This window comes from Maylandia zebra, linkage group LG4 (assembly GCF_041146795.1).
Source record: "Maylandia zebra isolate NMK-2024a linkage group LG4, Mzebra_GT3a, whole genome shotgun sequence".
Classification (NCBI taxonomy): domain Eukaryota; kingdom Metazoa; phylum Chordata; class Actinopteri; order Cichliformes; family Cichlidae; genus Maylandia; species Maylandia zebra.
The window spans coordinates 5,353,607-5,377,347 of record NC_135170.1 but is presented as its reverse complement, the minus strand read 5'-3'; the positions used below and the strand labels follow the sequence as shown (position 1 = coordinate 5,377,347).

Here is a 23,741-nt window from a genome sequence, read left to right as displayed (position 1 = left end):
ACTCACGTTAACTTTCATCCAGTGGAAAAAAAGTTAGCTTGTTTATATTATGCTAACATAGCTGTGTCGCTAGCGGTCACGTAGCACATCATTATATACCAGCTAGCCCAACTTCAGTAACCCTACAAACGTCACTGCTGTTTAGTTTTCTGTCTTCATTTATGTTGGAAGTGATAGCAGAGCTGTACGTTTTAATTTGTTTCCAAAACCCCGCAGTCAGGACATGCTATATTGTATTTAGATAGAAGCTAGCGAGCTAACTCCCTGCTAACTTCTAACCCCGTTAAATGTCATAAATTCCGTTTTCATGGATGCCTGGATGTTAAACTCAATTGTTACACCTGGTAGAGCAGAACGCTGATCATTTTATTAAAGATGAAAGACTTTAAACAGTTTTTCAACTCTCAGTAATGCCATAGTGATCGTTTCATATATGGACCTGCAGCGGAGTTTAGGTCCAGACACGGCTAGTGACGTCAGACTGAACAACCGGATAGTCCCCACCAAGGTGCTGTGACGTAAAACTACATTTAATCTGAGAACTGGTAGTTGGAGGTCTGGACTAAGCAATGTTACATTGTGGCTTAGATTAAAAAAAACTTTACTAAGTCATAAGGCGACTGTTGAGATACAGCTGTAGAGATGATGCATAACATTGGTCCTGCATGTTGACTGTTGTCTGAAATGCACTGACACAATACAGATATTTATTGATGTGGCCACACGCTGATTCCTCTAAGTGTGAAGATGTAGTGCAGAGGATGAGTTTGAAGAGGAACAGGAATTACAAAGTCAGATTTCAGCTGCGGTTTAGGGAACAGGAAAGATGGAAAAAGAAGTTTGAGGGAGGACGGAAAGAGACAAAGATGAATTCTCAGCCTCACCTGAGAACCTTTGTCCCCTCCATTCAGCTCTTCCACAGGCAGACAGGGAGTCTGAGTCATGCTTATTATGCTCCATCATTGATAGTGTCCTCACGTCATGCAGTGATGTATAGAACGCAAAGCCAGCATTAGTCAGTCAGGTCAGTGGTTTGTTAGCGTGGCAAGCACAATAACTGAGCAGTTGTGTTTTTTTGTTGAGTTTAGGAAGCTTTGGCCATGTTGAACCAGTCAGAAGGCTTGGAAAAGCACACAAGTGTGTTAAATGGCCCAGCTGTTCTGTCACTGCAGAAAGGGCACATGGGGCAACGGAGGCTGGATGACATCCCATTATCTCGTCGTGTGTGTGTGTGTGTGTGTGTGTGTGTGTGTGTGTGTGTGTGTGTGTGTGTGTGTGTGTGTGTGTGTGTGTGTGTGTGTGTGTGCGCGCGCGCCCACCAGAGAGAATGAAAACAGTCCGCCTGTGAAAAACCTTTTTAAGCACATGAAACATTTACAGTGGTTCGCTGTAGTCTTGTGTGTTTGTTTAGTTTGATGTTGTTCAATCTGAACAATTAACATGCAAACTTCATGCATGCAGACACATAGACGTGGTGAAGAGGACCTGCTGAAGTCCAAGCTGAGCATCAGAATGAGAAATAAAATGAAGATTTAAACGACTTTGAACGTGTCATCGTTGTTGGTGCCAGATAGGCTGGTCTGAGTCCTTCACAAACTGTCGATGTGTCAGAAAGAAACAAATATTCAGTGGGCTGCAGTTCTCTGGGTGCAAATGTCTTGTTGATGTCAGAGAAGAAAGGATTGACTTCTTCAAGCTGCTAGAAATGCAACAGTTTAATCAGGGTATGCAGAAGGATATGTGTTTGGAAAACACACCAAGCCTTGAAGCTGACAGGCTGCAGCAGCAGGAGACCACACCGGGTGCCACTCCTGTCGGCTAAGAACAGGAAACTGAGGCTCATAATGGCTCAGCAGACATTTGGATGGTAGGATGAACGACGTGAAAGCACAGATCAAACCGGCAGGTGGTGGCTGTAATGGTGTGGGCGCATAAGCTCAAATCATGTCAAACTAGTTTCTGCTGTTATATCATTGATAGGAAATTATTAATATTACTGTAGAAAACCTAAACTAACAGCTCACCAGTATGTACGGTCTTTGGTGAAGCCCTTAATCGGTAATTGCGCACATAGCACTTGATTACTTGTTGCTTTTATTTGCACTGTGTTAAACTCTTTGGATCCTGACCAGAACATTCACACAGAAACATTTTTTTTTCCAGCATTTTTTTCTCTTAAATTATTAATCCATAAAAATATAATGAAGAGGGCTTTGAGAATATTGAAGCCCATTCCAACGCTCAGAGAACAGGCGTGCAAGAGTTTGTGTTATTTATATCTCCTAAAATGTCAGCTCTGTGAAGTTGGCGGTTAAAGTTTGTCGAAGCTGGCCTGTACAGAACAAGTGTGTTAACAAGTTGATTTGTCTATGACCAGTAAGACCAGACTTGGTTACAGCTGCTGGTCAGATTTCAGGGAGGTCTCGGCAGCTTTTAGACTTTATAACAGGACGATGCTGAGGAAGGCGACCTCTGTCATGTTATGCCTTTTATACCTGCTGCCGTTATCATGGTTAATAACACTAAACCATGAGTGTTGTTGCTACTACTGCACATTGCACTTTGTTGATGATCAAATTATGCTGTTGTGTCTGGGCTGGTTTTTGTGTTGTTTCATGCGTGGACATACTGCAGATCAGTTTCCCTTTGGGAACAATAAAGTTGAAGTGCTTTGGAGCTTCTGCTCACAGCAGCTACATAAAAGTGTCATGAACTGGCTGTGTGGAGGCAGATGAGGACCCAATCGCAAACTCACAGAGGCAGGAATGAACTCAAAATTCACAGCTTTATTGCTGGAGAGCAGAACCATACAAATTAAACCGGGAAACTATAACGTAACACACAGAGAAACACACGGCCATGGATGAGGGAGAACGCGACACCGAACTGAGGGAGACGCAGACATAAATACACAGAGGGTTAATGAGGGAAGTGGGAACACACGGGGAACACAGGTGACACCGATAATCATAACAAGACACGGCAGGAGTAAATGCAACACTGACGGGAGACTGTCAAAGTCTCCCAACAGCCCAAACCCGAGAACCAAAAGACAAGAAAAAAAAGGAACAACCCACCCAGGGCGGGAGGCGGCGGACCAGGACGGAGGGAACGAAACCAAACAAAAGGCAAGGAGCATGAGACCAAAACAGAGTCCACAAATACAAAAAAATGGATCAAAACATGGAAGCACTGCCCAAAGAGGTCAGAAGGTTAACCCGGGGGGCGACAGCACAAAAGTTCACAGTTCAGCTGTTCCGGGGGCCGGCCACGTAAAAAGTGGCAGTGGCGGCAGAACAGATCCGGAGGCCGGCCGCGTGGAAGACGGCAGTGGCTACAGAACGGGTCCGGAGGCCGGCCGCGTGGAAGGCGGCGGCGGCGGCTCCCAAGGGTCGGGCGTACTGGTCGAGGCTTGGTGGGCACAGGACGAGGCAGGACGAGACGAGGCAGGACCAGACGGTGGCGTGGCAGCAACAGGCGACGGAGCTGGAACAGATGCGGGGGCCGGACCAGGCGAAGCCGAAGCGGTGGCCGGACCAGGCGAAGCAGAGGCCGACCGCTGGACCAGGCGACGTTGAAGGCAAAGCAGAGGCCGGACCGGCGTGGGTGCAGCTGATGCAGAGGCCGGACCGGGCGAAAGCGACCTGGACCCTCCAGCGGAGACGAGGAGGTGCTGGCCGGGCTGACCAGAGCCGCTAGCGGAGATGAGGAGGTGCGGGAGGGGTTCCCCTGAACCCCCAGCGGGAACAGATGCAGAGCCAGCAGGTGCAGAGACTTCTGGCTGAGGGGACGCTAACTGTAGCTGCACAGGGCACGCAGTCGGCTTGGGATGCAACGGCTGGGGCTGTGGAGGGCAAACAGTCTGTCCAAAGTTTGTCAGCATCATGCAGTCCTCAGCTGGCGGAGAAAGCTCACAGAGGCTTCCAGCTGAGGTTGGCAGTGTCTGAATGGGTTGCTGAGCTATGAACTGGGCTGGTGACTGAGCTAACAACTGAACTAGAGACGGAGCTGGTGGCAAAATGGGGAACTGGGCTAATAACTGAGCTAATGACTGTGCTATGGACAGAAGTGCAAGTTGTAGTTGTGGTTGTAGTGATGGTGGAACAGCAGGTAGTTGAACTTGTGATTGAGCAGGTGACTGACTCTTGGCTGCTCTCCTCCGGGGAACAGGAACGGGTGCTGGGCCTGGCCGAACACCAGCCATCCCCACCCGAGGAACTGAGACGGGTGCAGCAGCCAGCAGGGTCACAGTTGACCTCACCCGGGGAACTGGAACAGGCGCAGGCAATGGCTGGGTGTCCATCAACCCCACCCGAGAAGCAGGTATGGGTGCCGGGATGAATGGAACCTCTGCCAGGCTGAAGACAGAAGCAGGGACCTGCTGGACCTCAGCCACCCTCACCCGAGGAACTGATACGGGTGCGAGGGAAAGCTGGGCCCGCGCTGCCCTGGGTACAGGAACTGGAGGCAGAGTTAAACTGACATGACCGGGGAACAGAAAAGTTAACCTGTGCAACCAGCTCTGCAGTGCTCAAACTAAAATCTTTTGCCAGTCTGTGTATAGCAGATGAAACCTTGCGGCTCTTAACCTTAGCAGGCATTGAATACACAGTTTCAAGGAGTCCACGAGGAAAAACAGAAACTGTCTCCTGCTTAGCAGGCACGAGAGAAGGTGAGGTTACACAGGTAGCGTCCGAGTTAGCACTTTCAAGTTGTGGTACAGAAAAAACCACAGCCTGAGAAACTGACGGAGCAACACTGGGAGTCACAGATACAAGAGCTGGTTCAAAGATTAAACTGTTCATAGCAGAGGAATGGCTACTAGTCTCTGTGTCACCTGGCTCAGGCAGAATGCTAGGAGTAGACCTTAAATTTGCTTGCTCAGCAACACAGGTCTCATTCTCAGTAACTCTTTGAGGAGCTGAGAAAGCAATGGCTGGTTGAGGAATATCAGACACGTCTAAAGACAAAACAGGCTGGAACATGAGACAGTCACTAGAAGGAGCATCACCTAGAGAACACTCAGTCTCAGATGGTTTGTGCTCCTCAGCCTGCACTGTCACATCTAGAGCTAATGATGGTGGTGGTGTGTGGCTGAGCTCAGACTGGGAAACCTCAGAATGTACAGGCTGATTAAAGCAGTTCTGCGGGGCTACCATGCTGGTAGCAGTATGTAGGTGAGTCTGGTGTGGAATAACAGTCTAACTCTACAGGTGAAGCATTCATATTAGTTAACTCGGGGAGATCACTGCGAGCATTACAAGAATCTGAGGGCTCAAAAACACAAAGATTACTAGCGAGAGCAACTGGTGAATAATCTGACACGGAGGTGCCTCGCTGTATAGTGTCTCTAGAGTCCAAACACAAAGTGGCAGAATTGTCTGAGTTAGGCAACACAATATCCACGGAGGGCCAAACAGTGCTACTCACGGTGGTGGATAAGTCATGAAGTCCGTGTTCAGAACGTTTGGGCTGAGTGTGTGACGCACAGACGCTGAGCTGTACTGGCACGACGGCGGCGTGAATGCCGTTTACGTCGAGAAGGGGGAGGAGATGAACCAATATATATTGATGACATATATTTAGATTTGAAGGCTGCTGTAAGATGAGGCAAAGGAAGGGGACTGTAATTAAATAAAAGATCAGTGATTACTGCAGGGCTCAATGAAATTTGTCTCTAGTGACTGCTTTGGAAACTTTTTAGTTGGATACTAAGCTGATTTGAAAATATTACGTCGGTTAAATGCTGATGGTGTTTGCATGTATTAGGTTTAGTTTTGCTCTATTTAGATAAAGCAGCTGTCTGTTCTTGTAAATTAAGAGGAAGAAGAAGTATTGTAATTATAAAGTCTTCGTTGCTTCTGTTTCAGTTAAGTCTCATATCAGAAATGTAAATCTTTTGAGAAATAGTCCCCGTCAAATGGGATGAGCCTTAATGGTAGCACTGCTGGTATAGTCTGTTGCTCTACTGCGTTGTTTTGCCATGTTATATATTTAATGTTAATACTTACCGTTCACCCGCATTAACAGTAGTTTTGCTCGTTAGCTTGCATTCCGCTAAATAGATTCGTTAAGTCAGCTGACAAAGTCGAGAGCTGTAGAAACTAGAAGCTGCTAGCGATTTACCTCCACTTTAAATGAATTAAATGTCATTATAATTCCATGCCCTGCTTCTTGTTCCTGCTGGGTCAGCAGGGCTGAGCATCAGGAGCTGATTGTTCCTACGTGTTTTGAGCAGCGGGGGCAATTATGCGGCTGCAGCAGGGCCGCAGCTTGTGAAAGAATAGCACCAACGGTTGACGGAGGGACGAGGGAGAGTGCAGTCATTCTGACACATCCACAGAAACATGGAGGAGAGGCGAAAGGAAGGTCAGCCGTGGCAGACCTACATTGTTGGCGGCCCTCACACACTGGCTCATTATTAGAGAGGTACACAAAGGAGCAGAGGTGGAGGGGCTGCAGGGATGTGGAGAAAGCTGGACAGCTTTGATGTCAAAAGGCTGGTGTGTTTGTGTGTGTGGAACAAATGTATCTGCTGTGAATAAAATATGGGCTTGCAAGTCTTTGTAATCTGTTTTTGTGTACATGTTACACAGCGTCCCAGCTTTTTTTTTTTTTTTTTTTTTTTAACCTACAAATAAAAAAAAATGACTGCAATAATTTATTATTGTTTAATCTGTTTATATTTGTTTAGTTTTTTGTGTTTAGCAGTTTGTCTCAAACTGTAAAAAAAAAAAATCAGGTTCTCACTAAACAACAAAACATTAAATGTTTTGTTATCTGTCAGCATTAAGGTAAAATACACGAAGATTACAAATCCTCACATTCTCAGGTTTTAGTATTTAATGTAATCAGTATCTGTTAATCAGTTGATAAGCTGAACTTTATGGCTTTTAAATTTGGACACACAAAAGATCACACGCGAGCTAGAATTTGGTTACTGTAGCTTCCAAATTCAAGGTGTTATTTGTTTTCAGACACAACTATAGCTCAGGGACTTCTAAATCATCATGCTGTGTAAAATCAGAGTGTACATGTTATCCTGTTAAGATGCTACTTGAGAAAAATGTCTTTGAACTCTTGTTTCTTTTTGCTTTTTTTAATCTATTTTCCCTCTGACTACGGAATAATTACTGAGAAGTGCATGGTACTCTTTAGACTGGTACTTTTCTACTCTATTTGACCAATGAAGGAACTTTCTTACTACAAGACTGACAAACACATTCATACAACATGCAGACTCGAGGAATCGGGGATCACACCGCCAGCCTTCTGAGCCACAGCCTTTCCTATTAGGAATTTTATCTTGATTGATAAGAACTAGTAACTATTACAAGTCCTTTGCAGACAGAGTACTTTGGAAAAGTCTTCAGCTACTCTTGTTGAAGATCTTTCAAAGATTTTCTTTGGACAAAGGCTACCTGACTATTTTGATAGGAATGATACTTAACACTGGTTCATCCCTTGAGTTGGGCACGTTTTTATGCTTGACTGAGTCAGTGATATCTACACAGAACTGACAATTTGGTAAATAACCAATTAATTTATAATAAGTGAAAAAGAAACAGTACATCATGTGAAGCGGGCTAACCAGGCTAAATGTCACGGCTAAAGTAGTTTTCACTTATGGGATTTTCCGTACAGAAAAGGACAGAAAATTAATTGTCCTTTCAGATGGAATGGTACAAAAGGAAGGCTTTGTGGCTGTGCTACATTAAACGAGCCGTTCTATTTCATATATCCAAAAGCAATGCAATGAAATTCCATTTTATGATTTTCAAAATGAAAGTAGCTCCTCAGTTGTTCAGGCATCATCTGACGCCCACACAGCTACTTTAAAATGCAAGTAAACAGATGAGGGGAAAAATGGGGGGTGATGCCCACTCAAGTGCACGCACAGATGCAAATTAAAAGGATAGGCATGCATACTGACTCGGTGCATACAGAGACAGTTACCTAAATTCACCCACACATACACACTCTTCCAACAGCCCGTAATTGCATTCGCTGGCAGAGAAAACAGCAGCTGTACATAGTCAAAGAGAGCGGAGGAAACAATGAACACACAGAGCAGATGACTGCTGTAAGTAAAAGAATGAAAGTGGAGCAAGCGAGGAATGGAGGAGGGCACGGCGCTGAAATGAACAACGGTGGAAACAAACAGGGTTTGAGTTTGAGAAAGTCGAGGCAGAAATTAGCATGCCGGGATTACAATTTGAAAAACATTTTCTACATATTCACGTTTATTTGTAATCAAACCATTACCTAAAAAGTCTTTAGGTAAAGGTAGCTTTAAATGTGCAGAGGGCTCTAAAGCATTTAATGGAAAGGTAAATGTCGAAGCGACTGATAATTCCATGAGGTTTGGTGGAAGGAAATGAAAAGGGTAACAGACATGATAATGCTGAGATGATACTTTGGTGTGATCTTCTTTGTCTGGGCTGGTTTTCAGCAAATCTTAGAACAAGGTTCACATATACAATACTGTGAAAAAGTCTCAAGGCACTGCTTTCTTTTTGACATTTGTTTAGGAAAATGGGAAATGGGTACATTCTTGAAATAAGCAAACAAATGAAAATACACTATAGAAGCTCACAAGCTCAGAAGTCAATGTTTGGTATGATGACCTTTATTCTTCACTCAGTCTGAACCTTCTTAGGCGAGCTTTCTGCTTTTTCCTTTAAATATTATTCAGGAATATTTCTCCAGACTTCCTGAAGGACACATTCCAAAGCTCCTCTTTGGATGTTGGCTGTCTTTTATTACTTTCTCTGTTAAAATGGTCCAACACTGCTTTAATAATGTTGAGGTCAGGGCTCCGGGGAGGCCGAGTCCATGACTATGAATCCTGTTCTATTGTGTGTTTTTCTATCCAGGAATGTTTTTACTGCACTGGCTGTGTGTTTGGGATGAACAAATGAGACCTCAGAGAAATCAGACACTTTCCTGATGATGGTTCAAACTCTAACAGCATTTATGTGTTTTAATTTCCATCAATTTTGACCTGATCGCCCACACTGCTGACTGAACTGTAGGAGCAGGCAACATATCGAACGTATTTGATGTATCACAGGTTATTCCATGTGCGTTGGTTAAAATGGCTTTATTGTAACCATCGAGCATGTTGCCATGAAAATATTAAGCACTTTTTTTTTTCTTTTAATGTCATTAACCCCCGTCCTACCCGGCACACTGCGCTGAGCATGCGTGTTTATGTCCTGCCAGATAGGGACAAAGCGAGGGAATGAGACTCGCTCGTCATTTGGACTTCAGGAGGAGGATGTCAAACAAAATGCGAAAATTTGCAAAGCATGCAGTAAAACTGTTGCCACTAAAGGTGAATTTATTCCACCAGCTGAAAAGTCTTTCACTATAAAATTAAGACTGTTCTTGGTCAGTCGCTTTTTGTAGTCACTGTCTAGACTTTTGTTTCTGTAATTTGACGTCATCAAAAATTTTATTTAACAGTTTTCTTATGTTAGAAGCACAAAAGACACCCTTTTAATTTCAGTTGTTTTGTTTGTCTCATGAAGTCTTGCTTGATGTACTTTTTTGTTGCTGTGATCTTTTGTTGTGTTGATCACAGAAAGACACTGTGAAAAACCTCGGTGGAAACTGATGGTTAAAGAATGGTTAAAAATAAAACATTTCAATTCATTCTGATTTTTTATTTTCACTAGAAAAAAATCACTGAATGGTTGATTTGAATGAGTAAACCAGTGCAATTCTAGGCACGATATGACTGAAATAACATTGTTTTTGGAGTTTATTTAAACATATCGTGATATATATCGTGTATCGCGATATTGTAACAAAGTGCCTAAAGATACAATTTAATGTGTTACTTGCTCATTTTTCTGCAACAGTGGAACATCATTTGTGTTCGGTACCTTTTTCATGGTTGCATGACTCATGAACCAGAGTTAAGTGGTTTAACCAAAAAAAAAAAGGTCAGGTACAAGAAGTAGACTGACTTACAGTGAAAAAATTATCTTATTTATCTAATAGGTGACTTCAGTGCTGCCTGAGCCCTCAAATAGTAAGAGATCCATAATCAGTGGTTCTGACCACAGCGTCACCACATGGTTCATTCTTCAGATACTTCCTTGAAGTGCTTAGCTGGAAACTGGAATGTGTAACTGTAGAGAACTAACTCAATCTTAGATGTAGAAGTAAAATATTCAAGAATTTGTGTTAACAGCAAGCCCTACCTGCCTTTTGACATATTCTAAGCTTATATTACCATACAAGTATACATCTTCTCAAAAACATGTTTTGGGGTGAACTGTCCGTTGTAGGTATATGACGTTAAAAGGTTATATTATAAGGCTTATTCACAGTTGTTTTTTGGATTCAGGGCTGGCATTGCCTGTCTTTCACCACTCTTTAAAGAGATTCTTCCCTGTCGTTACCTGCTGACTCTTCTTGGATACCTCTAACTTGTTTAGTGTATTTAAATATACATCTGATCCACATGTCCATAAACACAATTTTTAGTGTGCACATTAGTTTTGGTTTCACTTATACCTACAAAGCTAACGACGTTTTGATGCGAGCCACAGGTTGCCGACCTCTGGCCTAGTTAGACTGACAGCTGAGTGTAAGCATGTATACGTCTGTAGTCAATGCACAAAACATTCATCGTAACGTGGTCGAGCAGGTTTGACAGGGGTTTTACACAAATGAGTCGCTAACTGAAACTTCTTTCGTTTTATGTCTGTGAAGGTTCTCAGTCATCCAGGTCATCGTAGTCAAAGGAGCTTGTAAAGAAAAGCGTCTGGACTTCTTTAAGTTGCTTGAAGACGTTTCACCTCTCATCCGAGAAGCTTCTTCAGTTCTAAGGTCAAATGGTGGAGAGTCCCAGATATAAACCTAGTGGGAGTGACCCCCCACAGAGGGACAAAAGGACCCCCTGATGATCCTCTAATCGCCTGAGCCAAGGTGTGAAATTGGGAGTGGGACCCAATCAGCCAGAGTTTCGGGTGTGTTCATTGTGAAACCTGGCCCCACCTTATCATGCGAATTCCTGAGATCAGATGGCCCAGGATGTGGGCCATCTGCAGATGGACTCAGCAGTCCATCTGCATCTTAAAGATAAAGGACACTCTTTCGAGGATGCCAATGTTCACATTTCGGACAGAGAGGACAGATGGTTTGAAAGAGGAGTGAAAGAAGCCATCTATGTCCACTGTGAGCGACCATCTTTGAACAGAGGCGGGGGTTTACGACACCAACTCTCTGCCATCTATAATCCAGTTTTGAGATCCCTTCCCAGATGCCTTAACGCCCACTCACATCCTGGGCCATCTGACCTCAGGAATTCGCATGATAAGGTGGGGCCAGGTTTCACAATGAACACACCCGAAACTCTGGCTGATTGGGACCCACGCCCAGTTTCCCACCTTGGCTCAGGCGATTAGAGGATCATCAGGGGTCCTTTTGTCCCTCTGTGGGGGGAAACTCCCACTAGGTTTATATCTGGGACTCTCCACCATTTGACCTTAGAACTGAAGAAGCTTCTCGGATGAGAGGTGAAACGTCTTCAAGCAACTTGGGGCGGTCGTGGCTCAAGAGTTGGGCGTTCGCCTTGTAATCGGAAGGTTGCCGGTTCGAGCCCCGGCTTGGACAGTCTCGGTCGTTGTGTCCTTGGGCAAGACACTTCACCCATTGCCTACTGGTGGTGGTCAGAGGGCCCGGTGGCGCCAGTGTCCGGCAGCCTCGCCTCTGTCAGTGCGCCCCAGGGTGGCTGTGGCTACAATGTAGCTGCCATCACCAGTGTATGAATGTGTGCGTGAATGGGTGGATGACTGGATATGTAAAGCGCTTTGGGGTCCTTAGGGACTAGTAAAGCGCTATATAAATACAGGCCATTTACCATTTAACTTAAAGAAGTCCAGACGCTTTTCTTTGCAAGCTCCTTTGACTTCTTTCGTTTTAGTAACAACAATGCAATTCAAATAATATTAATGAATAAGAATTATTTTTAAAAGACACATTCAATGAGCATCATAAGAAATACTTTTTTCTTTTTAACTGTAAAAATAGTATGTGTTTATATTAGATTTATTATATTTGACTAATTGTTAGGACAAACATCTAACCAGTGATCACAAACATCTCAGTGTAGTTAGGCATGTAAACATGGTCAGGATGATCTGCTGAAGTTCAAACTGAGCATCAAATGAGAGATTTAAGTGACTTTGAATGTGTCATGGTTGTTGCTGTCAGACGAGCCGGTCTGACCTGAGGTCTGTAATAGTCAACGAGCAGCAGTTCTCTGGGTGATAACACCCTATAGATCCGAGGGCAGAATGGCTAATCCGCTATGTCGATATGAATGTTTACAGTAACTTAAATTACCATTCATTACATCCACAGTATACAGAGGAGACTCTTTGAATGTACAGCACGTCAAACCTTAAAGTAGACGAGCTACAGCAGCAGAAGACCACACTGGGGTCCACTCCCTTCAGCTAAGAACGGGAGACTGAAGCTGCAATTCACATAAGGTCATGAAAGTGAAATGATGGAAAGATTGTAAAAATGTTGACTGCTATAACAAGTCTCAATTTTTCTATGACATTGAGACGGTAGAGTTAGAAGTCACAGCATGAATCTATGCAGCCTTGTATCAGTGGTCCGGACTGATGGTTGTGTAATGGTGTTAGCACACTTTGGGTCCTTTAGTACCAACAATAGTGAGTCTACCTGAGTATTGTTGTTGACCCTTCATGAGGACAGTGTGTCCATTTTCTAACGCACCGTGTCCCAAAACTGAAACAGTGTCAAACTGGTTCTTAATGAATGGCGTGTTTACAGTTCTCAGATGCCTCCCAACCAACGCCTTTTGTTACAGCAAGCCTCCGGAAGTGACATTAGGTTATGCATACATTAAAATAGGCTTTTTGCAACATCATTTTGCACATTTAGATAAATATAAAATGTGAATATACAAAAAATTATTAATAACATTAATCATTAACATCTGTCATGGTGGAACATCTGTCTTCTGCTGCAGGTATTTTGCATCAAAGCACAGGGCGAGCCTCGGAGAACGCTGGTGTGCTCACATTTCTTCACTGCCGCCACCACCACAAGCTCGTTAAAGGCTCGAACACACAGAATCACTCATGTGCAAGCAAAGTCACACACATACACAAACGTACATGTTCACAAAAACACAAAACTGTCAAAACTCTTTGATTTTTTTTTTCCCTCCTTCTAATGTGAGGAAGCCTTCCAGACTACATGTCTGATTTTATGGCTTTAAGTTAAATGCATATTTGCCATTACTGTAACTGATGGTTATTTCTCTGCACTTAACAAAATGTTTTCTTTAAAAAGCGATTTTAATGTGACGTAAATGAAGTTGAAATCACGTCTGCCAGTTGGAAATGCTGGAATTTGAATAGTATGTTTGTGTTAAATCATTTTAAAGATATCGTGTCCATATATTTTATAAAGTATCTGTGTTGTAGATGAATTTCTAAGCGCTTGGCTAAAAAAATTTTTTTTAATCTTATCAATAACAATGATCAGACGAGGCAAAGCAGGGTGAAATTCTCTCTGTGCAGGTCACCAGTTTGTATGGATTTATACATGAAGAGAAGATGTTGATTTAGTCCTACATGATAAAAAATGCAATAATTCATAAGAGCTTACAGTGAAATCATGACACAACATAAACGTTTACTGTTGTTGTTGCTTTGATTCACTGAACCGATAAATAATTTATAACATGCAGATGATGCTTTGCAAATGTTTTTTGTCTGTAAATGTAATTAATGTTTCATTGCTCCATTCCACTCTCTGGAGATATTACAGCTTTAAAAGTCTTTGAATTCTCCTGGGGACTAAAGTGTGTGTGTGTGTGTGTGTGTGTGTGTGTGTGTGTGTGTGTGTGTGTGTGTGTGTGTGGTTACAGTATTTGGACTGTTGGGTCAAAAGGACATCGCATCTATAGATTTCTCACACTCTGATTCCACCTAGTGTCATATTTGAAGAAGTGAAGGTGCTCAGGCAGCAATATTCAAATCTGTTCACATAGAATCACTGAGACGGACAGATGCCGACATGTTCATGTAAATATTTAGGAATGTTAGTGATATTTCATCATGATGATGAAGACATGTATATAACCAGTTACTTAGTATGGAACCGGTTTTGAAATTAAGCAGAAACTAAAAAGAGACCAAATCTCAAAATGTCTGTGAAGGTTCTCAGTCATCCAGGTCATCGTAGTCAAAGGAGCTTGCAAAGAAAAGCGTCTGGACTTCTTTAATTTCCTTTAGTGTTGGGCCCGCTGAGCCTTGTCCACAAACTTGTAAACCTCTTCTAAGATTGGAGAGGGTAGAAGGGTTTCCAGCCAGAGTCTGGCTGATCTTGATCTGGAGGGCATCCATAGTGAAATGGACCTGTCTTATCCTTTCACTTCAAAGGTGATTTTGTCCTCTCTGTAGAATCAAGTCTGCTCTGTATCCCCTGACAGTGGATCCAAGGCGCAGGCTCTTAGGAACAACTCTGCTTTGTCCACATCTTAGGTTGAAACGGAGATAGACGCTAGTTTCCTTGATTCCCTTTCATACTCCCGCACCAGTTGAAGGGTGTTCCTCCCAAAATGTACGGCAGTATGTCTGTGAAGGTTCTCAGTCATCCAGGTCATCGTAGTCAAAGGAGCTTGCAAAGAAAAGAAGTCCAGACGCTTTTCTTTGCAAGCTCCTTTGACTACCAAATCTCAAAGTTTTACTGCTTATATTGATTCCAATAATGAAAAGCTGCAGATCAGGTAATAATCTCTTCTGTTCCTGTTATATTTGTGCCCTCACAGAAATGACCCCCCCCCCAGTGGTTGCTCAGCAGTTGTGAATTGGTTTCTAGGCCTGTGTGATGGACAAATCAGTGAAGTTAAATAATTTTGATGGTGCTTTTATATGACGCACTGATCTACAGTGGACTATTTTCTCTTTATTGCAAGTTTTGCTTTTGGATTGTTGTTCGATTGATCAGAGACTTTTGAAGAAACGAGTCTGAGCAAACTGTTACCTTCTGATATTAATCTGGAGTAGAAAAAATAAATTCTTTAGTGAATTCTTAAACAGATTCTAATCATGACAATAACTGTTCTTGAAGTCAGTCTAAGGAGCTTGGAAAGAAAAGCGAATGGAAAGTTTCATGAAGACGTTCACCTCTCATCCAAGAAGCTTCAGAAGGTCTTCAGGAAGCTTCCAGCCCTTCTTCTTTCCAGCCTGCTGAGATTACCATGAGCTGGCTGACTGAGAACCTTCACAGACGATCTCTGTGTTATTTTCCAATTAAAAAGAGGGAAAATTGTCGCTCATTTCTTTTTAATGCAGTTCTATTAAGGTTTGTTTACAATCTTATCAAAATCCATATAACCCCTGTGTCATTAAAACATGATTGTTTAGCATTTTAAGGGTCTGAGCTCTAACACTGTGATGAATTTAGGCATCAATTCATGAGTGTGTATTCAGACCTCTCGGTTTTCTTCACATCTAACTCAATCTTTAAAGTCACACTTCAGAAGTTCTCATTAGACTTGCTGCATGTGACAACACAGAGTCTCTGTGCCGGACACAGGTCAGCTCAGGTTACACAACCAGAACAGCAGTGCTGCAGTGACTCTGGTGCCCTCATCTGGCCCTTCTGCTCCCCACACAGTAATACTGTAAGCATGCACTGACGGATGGTGGGCTGTGAGGGGTTTGTGGTTGTAGTCATACATAGTTACGTGTGTCTGTATAATCAGCTGGATTAAAGGTGTATTCTAGTTTTTATAGTTGAGTTCAAAAGCCTCAGTGAGCGGCCAGCTTTGAAAGGAACAGTCACTGTCCAAAAGGATCATGACTGTAGCACCAAACTATTAGCAGACGGTAATATTTTAATCCCTGGCAAGTGTCCACAGTGTTGACATACTAATCCGTGCTGAACCCTGCAGCTGCTGAAACATGACTCAGTTAATAATGAATAAAACTGAGAGGGCATTGTTTTTGTGAGACTTTGGAAGAACATGGCTCATGCAGTACAGTCCTGTAAACACAAAGGGAGTGTAAAGACGGGAGTGGAGCAGCGGTCCCAGGAGCCTGGTTCCTGATGGTTCCTGATGGTTCCTGATCACATGGTGCACGACTGAGTTTGTCAAAAAGGAAAGTTTGAAGTCTTAAGTTTCCTGAATCGAGTCGGTTCGACAGCTGAAGGCTCTGCTTCCTGTTCTTCACTTGGATGCTTTCAGTACACATTACAATGCACCGGCTCCAACTTTAGCATCATCTTAGAAAATGCAGGGTTGTCCATAGACATCAATAGAAGTGCTCACGGCATCATCAGACATCATGAGACCAAAACGTTATGAAAGGCTCCGTTGTAGTTTGTTTGTTTTTTCAAATGCACGATAAAACATTTTGCTCGTCCCCCTCACACCTTTCTCATTTTAGCAACAAAAACGTAGAAATGAGTTGTACAGACCTGACCTTGTGAACCTGAACTGCAGACTAATTGAGAGCCTGATGATGCTGTGAACTGTGAATCTGTGAAAGTTGTCGAGGATTTTAGTCGACATGTCAAATCTGAGGTTGCTGTGGTTGATTTGACTTGAAGGTGAGATGGCTGTGATTTCTTCACAGCTCTTTGGTGTTGTGAAATCTGGTGAGATCCTGATTATTTTAACAGTTTTCATCTATGAATGTTGAAGTATGCTGCTGTGTCCTCCTCTGGTCTTACCTGCATTTAGGGAGAGATCATTTTGCTGACACCACTCCTGCCACTGCTCTTGTGTTTTCTATCACCTCGCCGTCAGCGATCAGCACAATGACTGTAGTGTCATCTGCTGAGTGTATAAAGGGAAGTCTGGTCTGGGAAGTCACCCAGTCATATGTGAAGAGGGCATATAGCATCGGATTCAACACTTATGCCTGGGGGAATCCACATGCTCACAGTTGCTCACTTATGCTTAACTGGTTTCAGACTCTGATATGGGTGTATGTGATGGATCCACTTATCCAGTTCAGGGTCGTTTGGGGCCCACACAGACCAGACTGGCCCCGGCCGGCCGAGGGATTTGAACCCTGGACCAGTGTTGCTGTAAAGCAAGTTACATGTATGAAATGGCTGTTAGGTTTCTGCAAACCAACCATATTTGAGAATATTACCAAGTTTGTGTTTACAACATTGAATTGCTGCATTGCTGCTGAAATAACAGTTGTTGATATTTGATGTGTTCAGAGCATGAAAGCCTTTCTTATCCTGCCTGAGATCCACAAACTGTAAATCTGTATTATCCAGATCTGTCTTTTAGGTGTGAGGATTTTAACAAGCTATAACAAGGATCGCACACAGCGTTTTAATTGCACACTTTATGGTGTACATAAGAAGTCTGATAAAAAGTGTAAAAACTGCAGACAAGTAGAGAAAGTTTCGTTTGCTGCTCTTGCTCAACAGGGTTTAAATGTAGCTGTGTGAGGGGGCAATTTAGCCTTCGGTCCTTTCAGAGGACTTGTAAGTAGCTTGTAGTAAATTAGATTTGGCTGGAGTCGGTTTCCTCTAATAGAAGCAGGATTTCTGCCGTTAACATAGTAGTGAGAACACAGATGTTGTTTTTATAAGAGCAAACAATCCCTGAAGTCTGAAGTCGGCCTCAGAACGTTTTCAGATTAGGCCGCAGTAATCTGCACCCTCCCCAAGTACCACTGCCCCTCCCTCCTAGCTCCCCCGTTGGCCAGCGGTCCCATTACATCATTGTTCTGGAACCAAGTACCCTTTACATCATCATTCACTCGACTCTTGCGCCCATGCTACGACGTACGCCAAAACCAGTGATGCAGTACCTGCGGCTGCCTTCACAGTCGAGTCCTGCCTCGACTGTGAAGGCGGCAACAGTGAGGACGCATTCGTAACTGTCCTGAAACCTCGTTTTGTCACACGAGTCGATGCAGGTGTGGAGGTCTGCAAAGTTTTCACCAGTGTTCTGTTTTGTTTTTTTAAATTTTTTTTATACACATCCTGGAATTTGAGTTACAAAAAACAGACGTGACAGGAGTCAAGAGAAGCCATCATGAAACCACCCCTGAAAATGTGACGAAGCAATTAAAGCACAAACTGGGTCGGAGGGTCTGATCAATAAAGTCAAACGTTACATCGGAAGCCTGTTCACGGGAAGATTATTGTTGTTACATAATAATAATAATCATAATAATACTATGGGAAAAAGAATTCTTATTATAAGTATTTTTGTGCGGCGTAGAGGTTAGCAGTGTCGCCTCACCGCAGCGAGTGTCTGGGTTTGAATCCACAGGCCGGGCCTTTCTGCGTGGAGCTGCAGTTTGCATGTGACTGCCCGAGTTCTCTCGGGATACTTTCCTCCCACAGTCTCGCATGCTTGTGTGTGTGTCCTGCCAAAAATCACATTTTATCCTCATTTCTTCTCAGACTTTCCTGATTCAAGGGGTAAAAATGTGTAAATCTAACACAACGCTTTGTGGGAATCTGTGTGAAAATCACAAATCGGATTCAAATCTATCGCTGTCTGCATACACAAGCTGGCATTAAATGTGGGCACACGGCAAGCTTGCGTTCATATGGGAATATAAGCATGATACAAAGGTTTGAGCCACTCGTCTTAGACGTGCTGTGCTCATCGGCTCAGACTGATTACAGCTTGCTGCCTCTGTTTATGTTTATTAATGTAGATGTCAGTTATTTGCAGACCTTCAGCAGCCGGGCCAACCTGTGCGATCTGCTGCAGTCACAGTTAATTATTTTGATTTGAATTACTTTGGATTATAGATAGAATTAGCTAAGCGCTACAGACATTAATACTACAGCTACCTTAAATAACTGTGACTTTGATATTGAAAAAATAATACATTTTTTTAATCCAGCCTTTCATTCACATGATTGGATGAACATCCAGCGCTGAAAACAAATGAAAAAATGTGGTTTGGAAACAAAAGAAGAACCTGAAATATCACAATCGCATCTGTCATTATGTAACGCTGTGAATTAAAAATGTAGTGAAATATTTTATGATCCACATCATGTGACTGCCTGTTTCTCACTGCATCATTTCTCTGCCCTTCCAGCTTTCTGCTCCGCCCACTGCGCTCCTCCCAGCCAACCGCTGCCTACAGTCTGGGATGGTTAGCTACTGAGCGGGCTGCCAGTGAACGCTGAGCAGGCTGGCGAGCTCAGCGTCTGCCTCGCTGTCCTGTGATTGGCTGCTGGATGGGACTGAGGCCAAATGGAGCCAATGTCCAACAAGCAGGATAGCAACTCGTCTGAGGGAGATGAGAAAGGGTGAGACAGAGGGGTGGTGTGTGTGGTAAACAAAATGTGATGGAGTGTACATCTGCCTTTGGGTGTGTGTGTGTGTGTGTGTGTGTGTGTGTGTGTGTGTGTCCATTTTTGATGTAAACATGAAAGGAAAGGTAAGATTAATGGTGTGGCAGGGACAACAGATGAAAGCAGAGCTGTAGGCATGGATGATTAATGAAAGATTAAGAGCTGCAGCAACACACTTTTTTTTTAGCTACCAGTTCAAATAATTTGAGGTAAGAAGTGAAAAATAGAAGCTGAACAAATGATTCAGACAGGCTGTTGTCTCAGCAGGTAAAGAGAAGGAATGCCATGAATTTAGCAGAATTTTAGGAGCAGTAAAAGGGACGGCTGAGCACTGTCACGCTGCCTGCTGTACTCGCTGTTCCTCCTGCACGTGCAGCTACACACACACACACACACACACACACACACACACACATGCTTTTACCGCTTCACGAGATAAATTCACAGAGACTCACTTCAGGCCTGATGAAGAAGAAACTAAAGACACAGCAAACTGAAGCCACTGCTGTGTGGCGAGGATGTTGGAGTACAGAGACCCAAAGAGTGTATTAATTAAATAAAACTAAACTAAATTAACAAAAGTGTAACAAAACGACGGTGAGGAGGAGCTGCAGCTGAACCGTTAGAAGGGCCAAAGTTTGTAAACAAACGAAATAAACATGGACCAACAAGAATCCATAGCTTGTCCCACACGTCCCTCTTTGATGCTACAGTCATGTAACTGTTTATAAATAAGTGATTATTATGTCTCAGTTCTTTTCTTCATAGTGCTTTCATTGTGAAGCATTTTGCCATATGTAGCAACAGTCACATGGAGTTTCTTTCCCTCTGGGCTTTATTAGTCACACCCACTGGTTTTATTTGTCTCCACTGGTTTTATTTGTCTCCACTGGTTTTATTTGTAGAGATTGTGGAAATTGCAAGAAAGTTGAAAAAGTAAATTTATTGAGATTTGCTTTATGTCGGCACATATAGAAATCAATATTATAGATATGATCACCAGCAAATTTAGCAGAACACTATTATCGCGCGTTCCTCCAACAAGCTGCACTGCATCCCCTTCTTTTCTTTTAGCTGCCAAATATATTTTCTTTTAATGAGAAGCTTTTCATGTGAAGCTGCTGTCAAATATTGAGATTAGTTTAAGCCTGTCGGTGAAACACATGTTCCAAATCAGACACGTCCATTATCACATCCAAACTCCAAATTGGTAAACTTGTATTTTTATTGCACATAAAGTAAAATCTTTATTTTTTTTAATAATGAGACATGAGCTGACTAAACCATCTTGTTTGGGGGCTTTAATAGAAACGATATTGTAGTCAGTCAGTGTATACATCATTACAGCTTCCAACAAACTGCATTCTGATAGTTAAAATAAATCCATAATACATTACAGCAGGCGCTGGTTTGTGGAAGCCGCCATGTTGCCCGGTCATTTGAATACAAGCTGAACTGATTGTCCTTAATCATGTTTTATGTGTGTGGCTAAAGAGCAGAATCAGTAAACAAAGGCAGAGAAGAGGACTTAAAGGCATTCACGTGTCGAGGAGGCGAATAATTTGTGCACCATCAGACTCAAGATGTGAAGGGTCATAACCGGTGTTGGGCAAGTTACTTTGAAAAGGTAGTTAATTATAGTTACTTCTTGAAAGAAGTTACTGAGTTACGAGATTCTAAAAGTAATTAATTACTAGGAAAAGTAACCATTTAAAGCGTTACTTTAAAGAATCTCTCTCTCGCCGTCACTCCTGAAACTTGCCCCTCTTCCTAAACAACTAAATGTCAGGATGTTTTTGTTTTGTTTCTTTTTTGCTCATAAGCAGAGAGTGCTTGTTAGCGTTGTCCTTCGATGTTAAACGTGACGAAACTATTGAGGAAAAACAGACGTGTATATTGTTTATCATGACTCTGGTTTTACGTGGCCGATCAACACAATTAAAACACTGGTATATATCACCTTGTTGCTTTGTCATCTTAAAGTGGTCATGTGATTGTTTAACCCCTGAGCTCCAGGTGTTGTACCAAAAAGTGATCATCTGTCAGAAAGTGATTGCCGTCTGCGCGCAGCTGCTTAAAGCTGCAGCGCCCAGATTACTTACAGCTACTTCCGTGCAGCTGATATAAGCTGCGGTAAGCTGAACACCGCTTCAACCGTCTGTTTGTTAAAAAATAGTAATGCGACCGCATTTTCTTGTTAGTAACGGTAACGGCCTTGTAACGATAGGAATAATAATTAGATTACTCGTTACTGAAAAAAGTAACGCCATTATTCCCATCACTCGTCATAACTACTATGTTTTATCATCCAGCAGTAACCGGCATCTGGATAAAATGTCAGCCTCTTCCTGAGCAAAGTCAGGGCTCTAATGCACAGAAATGTGCATAAACATCCTTATTTATTTCTTATATTGTACTTAATGTCAACAGATTAGACATGCGATCCTTCTGGACAGCTGACCACAAGCCAGAGTTGTTTGTCCTACAGCGGACGATCCATAGCTGAATGCAAATTAAGAGTGTGAGCTGATCTCCACCATTCAATCATACAATCATTCTGTTGCTGCTATTTGCTATTTATTATGTTTCTTTGTCTTTCTTTCGTGCAACATTTTGTTCTGTGCAATATTTCGGCAGATGTGCAATTTCCATCCCTCAACATATCCTTAACGACCACAGCCATTCTGCCCTTATTTATCATTTATTATATTTCATTATGATGCCTGGAACACACCCCATGCTTCCTGTAACCCAGCATCGTGTATATACTGTACATAGTGTTCTTACTTTTCTTACTTGTATATTATTTTCTTTACTTTTGCATCTTTGTGGTCTTGCTACCTAATTTCATTGTGCAAGCAACAGTACGATGTCTAAGTCTAAATCCATAGCTATGACTTTCCACATGAACCAGGAGATGGTGAAAACAGAACTCAGCTGACTGCACTGTGTGATCTGCTGATATCTAGATTTTACACACTGTTCCTTTAAATGTCAGGGCGTGGCTCGTTTGATAAATGCAACCTTTTTGCACCCGTGTATGTTACTCGGACCACATCACACACTCTTTAATGTGAAACACTGACTATACCTTAAAGTCACATATAGATTGTTGGATTCAGCACGGCCACATGTTTCCAGCAGAGCCTGTTTGGTGCTTCTGGGGCAATCAGAAGCACAGCGTATGTTTACAGCGATCCCTCGTTTATTGCGGTTACGTTCCAAAAATAACTCGCGACAGGTGAAATCCGTGAAGAAGCCAGCTTTTTATTTATTTTTTTACAATTATTATCGATGTTTTACGGCTGTAAAACTCCTCACTACACACTTTATACACTTTCCAGAGACAGGCGTGAACATTTTCACACTTTTCTCTCTTGTTGAAACTCTCAAATTTCAAACCTTCGTAGAAAAAGAAGTCCAGTATTATAGAATGAAACCAAAGATCAAACCTTGTTTTCAGGTCCAGAACATCGTAATAGAGCAGCTGTGAGAGAATTCAACATTAATGAATCAATGGTACGGAAGTAGAGGAAGCAAGAAGAACGAGTTGAGTAAAGTTTGACTTATCTGACTGTTTTGTTTTGCTTAATTATAATCTGAAAAATATGGTAATTGCTACCTTCCTTTAGTCCAACTTTTTGTGCGATGGCATCTTCCCCTCCCTTTTGGGTGCTACCGCAGGTGCCTTTGACGGTGCAAAGCATTTCATCGACATTGTTGTGTTTGTTGGGGAGAAAACAAACATACAGGCTGTGCGATATGACCAAAATCTCATATCCCGATAAAAGACATTTATCGTAAATTCTGTAAATTCTGTGAATCTCAGGCAGCTCGACTTGCGTGAAGTGTTTTCATCTGGGCGTCGTGTACCTGGAGTCCAGTGTTTTCCCCGCAGCATGAAGTATTTATTACGTGCTGCGGGGAAAAGCCTGTTCTAAGGTTTCTTTTTTTTAGCACCTGACGGCTCTTTTCAGCTTCTCATCTGTAAACACTCTGCATACAATTACACGTGATTCAGGTTATTTTGAAAAATCTCAAAAGAATCTTCAGCTTTATTGTGAAAGGTCTATGTGCATAATAAGCAAGCAAACCGTCGTTGTTGCTAACAACAACGCATAAAAGCAGTCGCTGGTCCGTCCGCAGTGTGGTTATATTAAATATAAGAGAAAGAACAGAGTACTTTGAGAAATGAATTCTATAGTGACCATCAAAACGATGAAAAACATATTGCCGTAAACAGTTTATCTTGCGACACCATGAAATAAACGATAGTGTAAAATGAAACGATAGACGTTTTCATATCGTCATCGGATATATATCGATATATCGAACAGCCCTGGTACAGCACTTCAGAGTCACACTGCTAGCCATCGAAGATTTATGTA

General features: G+C 42.5%; 1 protein-coding gene across 5 annotated transcripts in view; it reads left to right on the top strand.

Annotated features, from left to right (window-relative positions):
- LOC101478180 (thyroid hormone receptor alpha) overlaps positions 1-23,741 on the top strand; it is a 106,189-nt gene that overhangs the window by 42,113 nt on the left and 40,335 nt on the right. For all 5 annotated transcript variants that reach the window (XM_076882894.1, XM_076882896.1, XM_076882893.1 and 2 more), the window contains one exon: positions 19,095-19,308. In XM_076882894.1, the coding sequence (XP_076739009.1) occupies positions 19,253-19,308 (56 nt within the window). In that variant the 5' untranslated portion in view covers positions 19,095-19,252. The remainder of the gene's footprint in view (positions 1-19,094; positions 19,309-23,741) is intronic.